Source organism: Phaenicophaeus curvirostris, chromosome 2 (assembly GCF_032191515.1).
Source record: "Phaenicophaeus curvirostris isolate KB17595 chromosome 2, BPBGC_Pcur_1.0, whole genome shotgun sequence".
NCBI classification, from domain to species: domain Eukaryota; kingdom Metazoa; phylum Chordata; class Aves; order Cuculiformes; family Cuculidae; genus Phaenicophaeus; species Phaenicophaeus curvirostris.
Window position 1 is genome coordinate 120,506,057 of NC_091393.1, and position 13,243 is coordinate 120,519,299.

General features: G+C 42.1%; 1 protein-coding gene across 2 annotated transcripts in view; it reads right to left on the minus strand.

Annotated features, from left to right (window-relative positions):
• The window catches only part of LCLAT1 (lysocardiolipin acyltransferase 1), a 100,491-nt gene that overhangs the window by 43,763 nt on the left and 43,485 nt on the right, over positions 1–13,243 (minus strand). For both annotated transcript variants that reach the window (XM_069850713.1, XM_069850714.1), the window contains one exon: positions 7,504–7,620. In XM_069850713.1, coding sequence (XP_069706814.1) covers positions 7,504–7,620 — 117 coding nt within the window. The remainder of the gene's footprint in view (positions 1–7,503; positions 7,621–13,243) is intronic.

Here is a 13,243-nt window from a genome sequence, read left to right on the forward strand (position 1 = left end):
ACAGACATGCCTAGTGATAAAAGTGTGGTTTTGAAAAAGGTCTTTGCTTTTTCAAATGGACTTATTTGTTATGAGTTTTCTACTAACACACAAAGGCGTAAAAGCGATGCAAGCTCCAATTCACAACCCAATATTTCTCCATCAAAGGCTGGGCCATTTAATGCACAGGACCCAATTCTCATAAAAGCACAAGTTCAATTGTAACAGCAACCAGTGAAACTCTAATACTGCATTTTCAGTGAACTGCTTAAAGCTCCTTCACAACAGCTCTGTAATTTCGGAGTATTCGACTACTGAGGAATAGGACTTGGTGGCACACATGCACAGGAACTAAAAAAATAACCAGAAAAAAATGGGGAAGAAAGAACATCCTTGCATTGAAGAACAATGGTTTAGAGTTGATTCTTAATGTCTATAAATCCAGTGGACATACAGGTGAAATCAGCTGGTTGAGGACCTAAAGCTTGTGTGGCCACTTTTATTTTCCTGCTCCCAGAACAGACAGGTTTTGGTTTACACACACACACCAAGAAACTAGCATGGACAGGCACAAGCTGCTCTGAGGGACAGTAGTTCCCAACGGAATTTTGGCAGTGGCCCAGTGTAACATTCTGGGAGTCACAGATCTCTTCAGTCACCAGAAGGGAGGCCAGCTCTCCTTACAGCAACAGAGCTAACCCGCACTGTCACTCCATGTGATGCCTTCCTATATCCTGCTCCTCTGTTACCCACAAGACACGAACCTAAGGGCTGCTGAGATCCTGCACACACAGCTTGGTCCGAGCACTTAAAACCACTGGAGGGAACTCAGCGGATGCTTCTGTGATGGAGACCCGCACACCTCACCCAGTACTGATGTGAAGAGGAAAGAAACTATTTGTATCAAACTAGAATGTGGTAAATTCAATCCATCCATCCACCCATGCATCCCACCCACTGCAGCCCGAGCCCTTCAGTCAATGAACACAGCTATCATATACCTGTACTTTACACGTGCATCAACTGTCCCTTAAAAACACAAATACAGCACACTTGGAAATTGGCATTACTTTGTTTCACATGTGATAAAAGAAATGATATCCGTCTGTAAGCCACAGGTGCTTCAGACGTAACCGTGCAGAGCAGAAGTGTCACCCACAACTGAAGACACGCCTTTAGCAGTATCGTGGCAGCACTCAGTAGCGACATTTCATCTGCTCACAAAAGCAGCCTCCTACCTCTCTCTTTCAAAGCCACAGTAAGAAAATAGCTCCAGAAGCCAACATACTCCATCTACTTCAAGCTAGAGAGTCTTGTTAATGAATTACTGAATTGAGAGCTTCAACTTTAAACACCATTTACATAAATACATCAGATCTCTGCACTTCCACTCACATGACAATTGCAGGACTCAAGGCAGAATCATCTCCTAAAGATGGTCCCACAGCTATTCAGGGTTCTCTATGGGTCACATTCTCTGCGCACAGAAGAGACAGACACCGCTCACGAGGACCTGCTGCACGACTGCGCAGTTATGCCTCAGCAAGGAGTGAACCAAACTGTTTGGGTGAACCAAACTGCCAGCTTTCAATTCCTGGTGCTGATCATCACCTCCCAGTAATCATCTCAGATAGATTTTGATCTGTCTCCCTAGGTTATTTGCTCTAAAGTGCCATATATGCATGTTGAACCATAACCCGAATAAATAGCATAAAGAGTTAAGTACATAAAAACACACATGGATGCTGCAGCAAAGCACACAAAATCTGTGTAACAGTTAATAACTGTTACAGGATGAAAATATTGACAGATATAAACCTATCCCGGGTTAAACACCTAAACACAACCTTCCTGCCCCGGCAATTAAACAGACGCTTGCATCCAGTTACTGGGATGCCATACAACTGTACAACTCGGGTATCAACAGTAGAAGATACAGACTGGTTACTGACTGTGTCTAAAAAAATACATATTTGGGGGCAAAACTCTCAATTTTGAATGAACCATGGAAGAAAGATGAGAATCCCAGTTCCTGTTCATCAGCAAGGATGCACAAATGAAGGCAAGCATGCTAATTCCATATCTTTTTATTTGGGGACGCTGCATTGGGCAGCTAGTTTTTGCAATACTGTTTTTCAATCAGCTAGTGGTGAACCAGAAATAAATCTGATGCTGAAATACTACAGTAAAGTAAATAAGACCTCACAAATGACTCTTCATCATATTCACAGAATCATAGAATAGTTAGGGTTGGAAGGGACCTTAAAGATTATCCAGTTTCAATCCCCTTGCCATGGGCAGGGACACCTCCCACTGGATCAGGTCACCCAAGGCCACATCCAACCTGGCCTTGAACACATCCAGAGATGAGGCAGCCACAACTTCCCTTGGCAACCCATTCCAGTGTCTCACCACTCTCATGGTGAAGAAATTCTTCCTAATGTCTTGTCTAAATCTGCCCCTCTCCAGTTTACACCCGTTCCCCCTCGTCCTATCACCACAAGCCTTTATGAATTGTCCCTCTCTAGTTTTCTTGTAGCCCCTTTCAGGTACTAGAAGGTCACTATAAGATCTCCTCCAAGCCTTCTCTTCCTCAGGCTGAACAAGCCCAACTCTCTCAGTCTATCCTCATATGGAAGGTGCAGCTTGTATTGTAAAACTGGTATAATGTAAGCCCTGTAACGGGAACATCCAGTCCAATATATCCAGATATTAAAGACTTCTGACAGATATGGAGGAAACATTAAAAAGAGGCCAGTTAAAATTTAATGTTGGCAGAAATGATTGGCTGCAAAAGTATGAACAATCTTCTAACAGTGCTTTAGAACCTCAGCTCTGTCCTAATCCTCGCTGTTTATTTAGTCCAAAAAATACTTACAAGCCATGAAGCAATTTTAAGACAACATTTGTAAACAACTATTTTCTTTTGATAGACGATTTGGCTATGATTATAGACATTATGCCAAAATAATGTATGTAATTCACTAAATCCAGACAACATTGAATCCAGTCGGCTGGTATCATTTCCCCTCTCTTTGAAACTGAACACTCAAGCCAGCTGAACTGTCAATGTCGTTGGGACTTCAGAAAACACTTGATGAAACACAACCAAGGCTGAGAAGCTATCATTAATTTCTAAGGAACCTCCTGACTTCTCATAGAAGGACTTCACAACCCAGATCTTCAAGACCATTATATAAACCAGAAATGGTTTTAATTAACTTTGCTAAAGGCACACATATATAAAAGTATTAATTTAAATTCTTGCCCGTTACTGTCATTTTCAATGTACAACATTTTGCAAAAGGAGATGATTTGCCTTAACCTCACTTCTGCCAGATGACTTCATACGTAGAATCTGTCCAGAGCTTCAGACTTTAAAAAGGATTAGATATCATTTGAGATGTTTAAAGAGAGGCATATAACGATGAACTATATATTAAAAAAAAATCATGACCAGTCTTAATTTTGATGTTCACTTTCTGCTGTTCATTTGCATGTGCTGACTCTCTTTCCAAAAAACGCTCACCTTTGACAAATTATATAATTGATCAAGTGAACAGAATAAGAAAGAAGCAAATCAACTGTGTTATTTCCCTTTGCTTCCTATCAATAGTCAACTAAACTGACACAATAGCGTGCTGAATAAAGTACATGGCATTCCAGCAGTCACTTTAGTCAACAAAGGTTTGGTCTTCCACAGGGCGGTTCATCAAAGTGATCAAATGTACTTCTGCACTGAGAAAATGTGCAATTAATGGAGTTCATACACTTTCGACATGCACTATTTTGATTGACCAGGGCCAGAGTGTTTGCAGAAGCACACTTTGAAGGACGCTAGGGAAAAGATCAGGGCTATTGAGTGACACGCACCAGTAAAGATTAATGAAGAACCTCACAAACCCGCTTTGTCTGTGCAGAGCCGGTCACAATGGACTAGAAATTCAATAATCGCTCCCAGGAAGGATGATCTTCTTGCAGGGGTGAAAAATGCATCCTAGTTTGTTAATCTACAGTTAACTTAAGAATATTTAATACTTTTCCATCTTCGTTAGTCCTTACTGAAAGTTTTGTTCCACTCTTAATTACTCAGCATCTCCAGGTAACAGCCAGCTGCCCTTATACAGCTTCCACATGTCCTTTCCCTCTGCACTCCCATCTCCATCCTGTATTTTCTCTTATATGCCCAGTGATATTGTATTAAACCCTCCTACTTACAACAATTATTAAGCCAAAGGAACACACTTCTCCAAAAATCAATGTTAAATCAAATTTATGTCTTTCTCTTGCTCAGAAACCAGTGAGAGCTGCAGTCCTTATTCTCCTGAGTGCATTATTAATTGTACAGCTCTGGCACGTTTCCAGTCTGTGTTTGTTTGTGGGTGATTCTGAGGTTTATATGAATGAGGAAACAGTAAAGTGATCGTTTACTAATGCAATAATATTAATAAGGGAAAATAAGCAGTCTGTTACCTGGGTATCTGCTCAGAGGAATTGGTGCAGGGGGAATGAGCTACCACTCATCAAGAGCTAGAACATGGCAAGAAAGGCAGGAGACTCAAATGCCAAGGAGATGGGCTGGAAATACTTACGCCTTTTTTTGCTGGAGGTTATAGAAATATTTTTTTTCTAAGCCCCCACAATCTCAGCAGTGACTTAGAAATCAATACAGCAGCATCTATGGGCAAAAGGGACCAACAGCCAAAATAACGACCAGCTAAGAGTGAGAAGGCAGTCAGAGGAATCCAAGTGTTGGTAATCCCTGGCAAAAATCCATTCCCATTGCTCAGATATGTCCTCCACCTCTGGAAAGCCAAAGACTGGTAACTGCTGAGATTATGACAGGGCTTCCACTAGGAAGAAACTCTCCTGCAGGGACACAAGCAGCATCTCACTAAAGGTTATTTCTTCCCGATTCTTCATTTCCTATTCAGAAGGGTCGCTAGTAGTTATTTTTATGTAATAACGGGTAATTCTTTCATGCTGCAGCTTGTGATGCATATTAATCAGGGTTCTTGCCAAATTAAATTAGTTTTTTCAACGCTCGAAAAGCAGTTAAACTTCTAGTGACATTTCCCCCCTCTCTTCATCAACCTATTTTTGGAGCAAAATAATGTACTCAGGCCTGAAGTGAAGACACTTGAGCCTGGGGAATGGAAAACAGCCACGAGCCAGAACGTATTCACAGGAGAGCTGCAGGGCAATGAGGTTGTCATCTGTGCACAGAAATACTGCCAAAGACGTAAACATGATGTTAGCAACTCCACTGCTCCTCCAGCATGTTAAAGTCACAGACACTGCTCTGTGCATGCAGGCAGCAGCAGAGGAAAAGGAAAGAAGTCTGGTTTTGTCATTATTGCTGCCATTGTAGAGTTAGGACAACCCAGAAACAGGGACACAGAGTCAACACCACATCCCTAACAACCCTGGATTTCTCTGTTACCACTGGCATCAGAAATCAGAGCTGCAAAACAGGCTTCCTAATATATAAATGAGAGGTCAAACCACATTAGGTACCATCTGTGCCACTGGTATAGGAAAATCTACCTGGACATCTATATTTTATAGATCAAGATATGTACATATATGCAGGCACATAATACACTCAAGTGTCCTGAAGTCAAACAACAATTAGGTTATCCATAAAATAAACTATTTCAGAGCAAATGGTCTGTATTTGGCACACTTCCAAACAACTGAAACCCAACTTTTAAAATAGCAAGAAAACTTTGTATTTGAAAACACCTGTTGAACCACCTTCTCACACATAATAGCACGTGGGCATAAGATATACAGCTTATAACGTGTACCAATACACCAAATACCTCATAAACTCAATGCTAAAGGGAAATGAATATCTCATAAAGTACTTGCCAGCCTCAAATAAAAGCAGGACTTAAAAGCATTTGAAAGACTGGACATAAAAATCATCTAGGAATGCTTTTCGTTTTTCCCCAGCTTTGTTCTGCATAAGATCAGCCTCAAATATTTTCCTTTTTTATAACCCAATAGCCTGATTTGCATATATGTCTCATACAAGAGAAAAGCATTTTTATAGAACTAGAAAATGACTGTGTAACCACAAAGCTTGTTTCTGCAGCAAATACAGAATTATTATTAGGTGGATAATATTTCAAGTTGAAGACGTTCCTTTAACTGAAAATTTATTCCAGGCTAGAAATGTGCTAGGTTAACTCAGTGCTGAAAAGTTTTAAGCAAAAAAAGCTTTTATGAAATTGTGTACGTGGCAAGCTTTTTAACTACAGCAAAGTGAATGCTAAACATACAGGACAGATGAAAATCTAAGGTGGCCACCACTGATTGTCTAATAAAACCAGAGCCCAAGAGGGACACGGTCCAGCCAGGACTGTCCAGCTGGGAAAAGTATCAAAGGCTTTACAGTGATTTTGGGGATATCTGCTTGGTAGGGATCAGGCAAAACATAAGCCATCCCTGCTCCTAAAATCATAATATCACTGAATGGGATGGGTTGGAAGGGACCTTAAAGATCATCCAGTTCCAACCCTATGCCATGGGATCCAAGCAAGGACTCCAGCAATGGAAGAAGTCTACCAGTAAGCCCTTACTCTTTTAACTAATCTCAAACATCCTCCTTTGGCAGTCAGAATAACCCGCATGTGTTACAGATCTAGAGCTGCTTTTCTCTAGTCTATGAACAAGTCACTTCAGACCCACTGTAGCTGTTTATTTTCTTCATCCATATGTTCACAGACACTGGAAGCATCCACTCCTCGTCACCCTAATTGCTGCCACATCAGTATTGTTTAATGCTGACAGCAAGGTGGCCTCAAACCTCACTGAAACACCCACTCCCACAACAACACCCAGAAACCTCCATCTAACAGGCAGCCACCTCTTTACGCTCTGATAACAGGGAATCGGTATCTCCCCCAGGTTCACACAGGGATGGCAGACCATGTCCAGATATAGAGCTGGAATCAGATGTTTTCTCACACACTGCTCTGCACAACTCCTGTTTCATGCAGCTTCTCCAAGTGACCATGACTTGGAAAAGCCAGCAGCACTGGCCAGCCAACGGGCTGCATCGATGCACTGCCATGCACTCCCCCTGTCCACCGAACACCGCAACTTCTTGCCTCGGCTCCCAGACTCAAATCCCCGAAGCTTTTCCGAGTGGGCAGCATTACACGTCTGTGCACGGTGTCAACCACCCAGCGAGGCTCAGGGCAACAACTCTGAATTTCCTAGGGATCTTTCCACTCTTTTCTGAGGAAGATTGCCAAACAAGCTACAATATTAAAAAGATGTGAGAATTTTCTCCTCAACTGCACTTCCTATGATGATATTGGTGCCTGTTAATCAGATCTCTCAGATCGCTCCATGTTACAAGCATTTAAAGAAGGGCTGCAAACACAAGCTATAGGACACAAAGTTTTTCCGGAACTACTTCAAGCCCTTTTTGCGAACATTGGCTTCTCCAGCCTGGGTGAGATTCGTTACTTTAAAGGAAAGAAAGTGCACATCAACCCCGATCAGGATTACCTTCCCTCAGTCGCTCCACCACAAAAGTGAATCCAGTGGTACGCGGATGTAAGACGTACTCATATTTCTGAAGTCCATTCTTTTCAGCGAATTCATGACTGCGGGCTTTAGTATTTGCTGGAGGAGAGAAGAAAAAGCACCATTTTCTATTAGTGTGCATGTAGATAAAGAATTAAACATCATTATTATGTGACAGGAACAGTACAAGAGCAGCTCAAAGAGCACAGAGGTGTCACAGTTTCTCAGATGGAGGCAGACCGCAAACATGTGGTTGGTGGGCTACAGGATGGCACAGGGAGGAGCAATGTGGATTGCAAGAAAAGCCTTTTTACCCTCTCATTCTAGAAAATAATCAGCACAACTTTCATAGTTATCAAATGCAATCTGAAATCTACAAATTAAAGTCTGTTAACAGTTCTCTGTAATGCAGATTTTATACTATGCAGAGAAACACCTTGGGGTCAGTGTTCACCTGTGTTAAGCTTGTTATGGAAAGAAAACATTAAATGGAAGAAAGCAGTTGATCTAATACATTAAAACAGCAATTTACGTCTCCATTCTGAACTTGACATATTTCATTCACCAACTTGCGCTGCACATTTTCTGACCCACTGCCTCCAAGCCGCAGCACAGGCTTGTTACCACACACACAGTACATGAGAGGCAGCTGGAGAGCAGTGCAGCGAAACCTCCCGAGAAACACATTTCAAACCTCAGCAAAAAGAAGTTTCTCGCAAGCAAACCAAACAAGGGCGTTTCAGAGCCGGTTGTAACAGAGCCCATCAAGTAAGGGAGGCGCAGGCACTAAAGTGAGAACTTCCGAAGCCAAGCGGGAGGAAGTAATTTGTTCTCCAGTGATGTGCAGGAGCTTCTTCCAAGCATCTCAGTTAGTGGCCAAACAGACTTTGCTGGCCACGCTTCCTCCTTTGTTGTGGGCTCTGCTGTACTTGTCTGGGGCCAAGAGGCAATGGACACATGCAATGTTGCCTTGGCAAAAAAAAAATCAATTCAATCATCTAACTTTTTAAAGAACTAGTTTTTAGATAGTCTTACAGGTGTTTCAGAAAACAAAATCCAGCTACAGATCTATGGAACAAAATAATCATTGGCTAAGCAACAGAGAATCCTTTTCAAGCAGAAACGTCTCTTCTTTAAAATGTTCACAGTTAACTCGTACAACGATGAGATATCCAGCAATGAAGAACGAAGCTGCCTGATAATTCAACAGAATTGATACTTATAGGTAAGTCCTTTCCCTTACAATCATCATATTTTTTCCTGTAAAGCAACTACAGCACAAGGGACAAACCAACAGGTGGGGCAAGATTGAGATGTCCTCAGTGCAGTGATATGACTTTCTCACCCCTTTTTTTCCTAAATTACATGACTTTTGTTTACCAAGAAATGTGGGTGTCTCCCCTGAAGGACCATCTACCTATTCATAAATGCTGTAGCAATGAGTATTTTTCCTTGTGACCTATTGTTTGCACACATAAGGGTACAGCTTTTCAGACACACAGCCCCTTCGGATTTAGCGCAGATTTCCTACCATGTGATCAGCAGAAATGGAAAACTGTTGCACAGTAGCCAAGCAAGTGATACAGCAGAGAGAATCCAGAGATTTAATTCTTGCCAAATTGCCAAAACATACAAATACTTGAAAATATGACATCTCCAAAAAGCAATGCTAAAATTACAGAATACGTGAAATACAAAAATTACACTTGGCTATGTAACTTGAATTTGTCCTTCCTTGGACATATGCATAATGTCTTTAACCACATGATTGGAGTATCTATTTTTGTCCGCTCGACTGCTGCTCCATTCAGTGTTGAACAAGGACTGTTCTGAAGCGGCAAAGGGAACTTACCTGTAGGACCCCAATCTCTGCAACAGCGAAGCTTGCAAAGTGAGTCATGAGCAAGACTTGGAGTGGCAGAAAAGTGCAAGAGCAATCTGGTCTTTACTAAAAGCTTCACTGCAAAGCCAGATTCTACCGCTTAAACATAATTGTATCACACTGCCAGCTCAACAACTTAAAACCTCTTTATTTTCTAAGAAACAACATTGATCAGCATGAGCATTCCTATAAAAAGTGCACAACTCAAGAGCTCCTTTCCAGATCCTGTGGTGATTGAAGTAAAATGCTTTAAATTACTTCATCACAAAGTTTTCGGCTGATGTATTGTTTCTTCTAAAGGACAGAGGAAGGGTTGTCTTCATTTTCTGCATATACAAATTTGGGGTTCGCACTGGAACATCTGCAATCTGCAAATCACGTTAATCAAAGCTTTGAGACACAAGTGTTGTAAGTGGCTATACTTACAACACTTATACTTATGAGGTAAGCAGCCTCAACAAAATCAATAAATCTAAGTCTCAAGCATCTTGAACTCCGTGGAGCCCTTGGAAAACCCTCTCCCGTCTCCCCACTTGCTGGGTTTTTGTTTCAGAGGGAGCACAAAAACGAGTTCCTTGGTATTTGCGAAACACTCCTACTCACACCAGAAGAAAACCCAGAAATAAGTGGGCAGGGTTTTTGCTGGGGAAGACCTAACTGATGCTGCAAAAAGGGTCTGGAACCTCCACTGCCCATTGCCTTGAAGCGATCATGTTCAAAGCTACTCTCAATGCACCTCCCTATGCTTGGAAGGAACTTGTTGAGAACAGCTGTAAAACGGCTTCCAAATTCCCTTTGCTACAAAGCCTTTCTGAAATGAGGGAGCAGCCGGACACTGGCACACTGGCCAGCAGCACTCAGCTATTTCCCGATATCTGTATCCCTGTCTCACCTCTGGACTCTTTAAGTTTTATATAACAGAGATTGCTCCCTTCCCCTTTTGCACAACCTCAGTGTAAAGGGATTTCAGAACTCGAATAACACTTCCAGCTAACATCACGACCGTTGTCATCTGGAAAAATCATCTCCTCTTCCCCTCCTAACAACCATCAAGCCACAGGTCTCTGTGCAATGAACAATATCTATTACAGCCAGCCAGGAAGGTCAGAGGGCTCTGAAATCAAGGGCAGGGGATGCTTTTGCTCTGCCAAGAATAAGGATAATGCCCTTCCTCCCTCTCCTGGTGCTCTCAGTTTTACACTCTGCTCTTACTATGAACAAATGCCCTGACTGCCGCCTTATCAGACAGGATCCCCTTGGTGTCTGCTGCTCTTTGGGATCCCTGTGCAGACACCCCTGCCTCACCCCCCTCAGGAAAATGCAGAGCACGTTTCCTGCTCAGCACTGGATTCAACAAGGGGCAGAAAATGCCATGTTCCTCATTATATCAAATGTAGAGGTTAGAAAAATGATTCAGGAAAACGAGAAACCTGTTTTTATATAGCATCCAGCCTACAGGAATTCACACAACAAATACCTCTGCAAAATCCCCTAATCAACTTTCCTGACTCAGAACTGCTTCACGCTCTCCCCCTGACTTGCCTTTCCTCTCTCCTTCATTTGACACGTGCTGCCTGTCTGAGGGCATGTTCTTTGGGTGGGGACAAGTACAAGAACTCCAATTTACTTGAGTCTTTAGATGTTACTGTAGAGCATTTGTCAAAATACACAAAACGAGAATTTAAGGGCTCTGGCCATAACCTTGTACATTTATTCTGATCTCGTGCTGCTTTTGGCAGATCATTTGATCATGTTTTTTCCCATTTATCTCAGAATTATGTGGGCAAATCCCATTTATTGCATTTTTAAATTACTGGAAAAGCTCAGAAAGTCAGCACTTTCTAGAAGCACTATACTTAAGAATTTTATTTAAAGTAACTGGAGGAAGAAATTATGCTAACACACTTTCTTGATCTTCGAGTTACAGATTTTTAGGAAGCTGAATTGCTTTTTCGCCTGAAAATCAGAGGATTAAGTCAAATTTTTTTAAGTCAAATTGTATTTTTAATTTGTGATCTTGTTACGAATTCAAACAAAAATCTCTAGAGTCTGACTTTGCTGAAAGCCAGGATGCAGTAACAAGGTGCGCTCTACTGAAGAGTATTTGGAACTAAAGCTCCAAGCCCCGTACCCAATGAAAAGCCAGGTCTGTGTTCTCAGGAAATACCTGTGCAGTGTTAGCAACTCACAAACAAACAGGCTCATTTGCTTTTACGGATTCAACATTGTCCAGGCTGATGTGTTTTGATGGATGTCACCCAAAAGAATCACAAACTCTCTCATCATCCTACTGGAAAGCAGATTCTGACATCTTTAATACAACTATTTCTGATCAACTCTCAAATACTTTTTTCTTTGCAGTACTGGTGCACCGAAACGTGAATATTAAGCACTATCTTTCCCTTTAATCTGACATACAATAAAAGCACGCAAGTGCTTCTGTGGCTTCAAGTGCTCTCCAACAACACTAAGGGTCAGACAGTGTACTCCAGACAAGCACTCCAAAAATCTTTCTATTAAAGAAAAGGAGAAATCTTCATTTATCTACTAGAGCTTTGGATAGAAACCACAACATCTGTATTGGCTCACAACTGATATTTCAAGAACATGTTAAGCAGTGTTCTTATTCGTGCTACTCTCAAATCATCAGATGTTAAACCAACCTTGATCAGTGCTTTGGACAGTATATTTTGCATTACCAAACACATTCCCTAGAAAAAAGAAAAACTCAACAGCAGTTCACCATTACCTTCCAGCCAGAGCATTGTATGTGACCCACATCACAACATTCCAGCCAAAATCCGGGCTCTAGCAAGCTTTCCTGCTTGTTTCTGAGCTGTTCCTCAAGGAAAAAGGTCTATGCAATCCCATTGTCCCCCTGCTCCCCGTCACCCTTGAAGCCATTGCCACTTGCAAACAAAGGTTGGCAGAGACAAGAGATTCAAGATGATTAAACCTCATGGGAGTTCCAGAAGAATCAACAGCTGGGTAAAAGGCAGCCTCCAGGAGCACAGATCTCGGTAACAGCGAGGCCGGGGCAGGCTCCGCAGGCATCGACTCTGTCCAGGCTTTTGCATGGCAAGCAGCAGCCTGTTGGGTGACACCAGTGCGGGAAGGATGAGCCACAGAGCACAAGGGCTCTTGCTGATAGAGGAGCAAGAGTTTCATGGAGGCAACGTCACACGGAAGGGAATACATATAAAAAAAAAAAAGAGAGAAGCTGGAGTGAAGTAAAGACCACGTACAGGGATGCAGACACAAACCCACGGGCAATGAGGCTTTAATATGCTCAGAGCAAAACAACAACGTTTGTTATTGCTTTTTGAAGGATTCCTACAGAGCTGTGTACGGACACCAGGAAAAACAAATGAACAAGCACAATGTGTTCCAGCTTTCCAGAAGCACCAGGCTTATGGCTGCTTTGTTTTCTCAGGGCTTCAGAAAGTCTGGCTGTACAGTTATCTGCCGAGGGCTTCTTTTGAGCAGTCACAACAGAATACCTGTGGTGCACTTAGCTTTGACTGTGAAGTACTCCAGGGTGAAAGGATGGCCAACCTACCAGAAATAAGGACGTAGTTATTACCTCAGACCCAGTCTACAAAGACAGCGCTCTGAGGTCGTGGCATTGCTATTTTAAAAAGTATTTACGTAGCATCCTCCGCTGCCAAGGATGTCATCAACTTGAAGTCAGCGCTGGCCCGTGTGTACATGCAGTCATACTCACATTTATTTGAAACGGATCCTTCTCAAATACCTGAAAATATTACACAATTCCTTACAGGGAGGAGTAAATCTATGTCACACGTGTACTGGGAGGATAAAAATGTGACAGTAGCATGG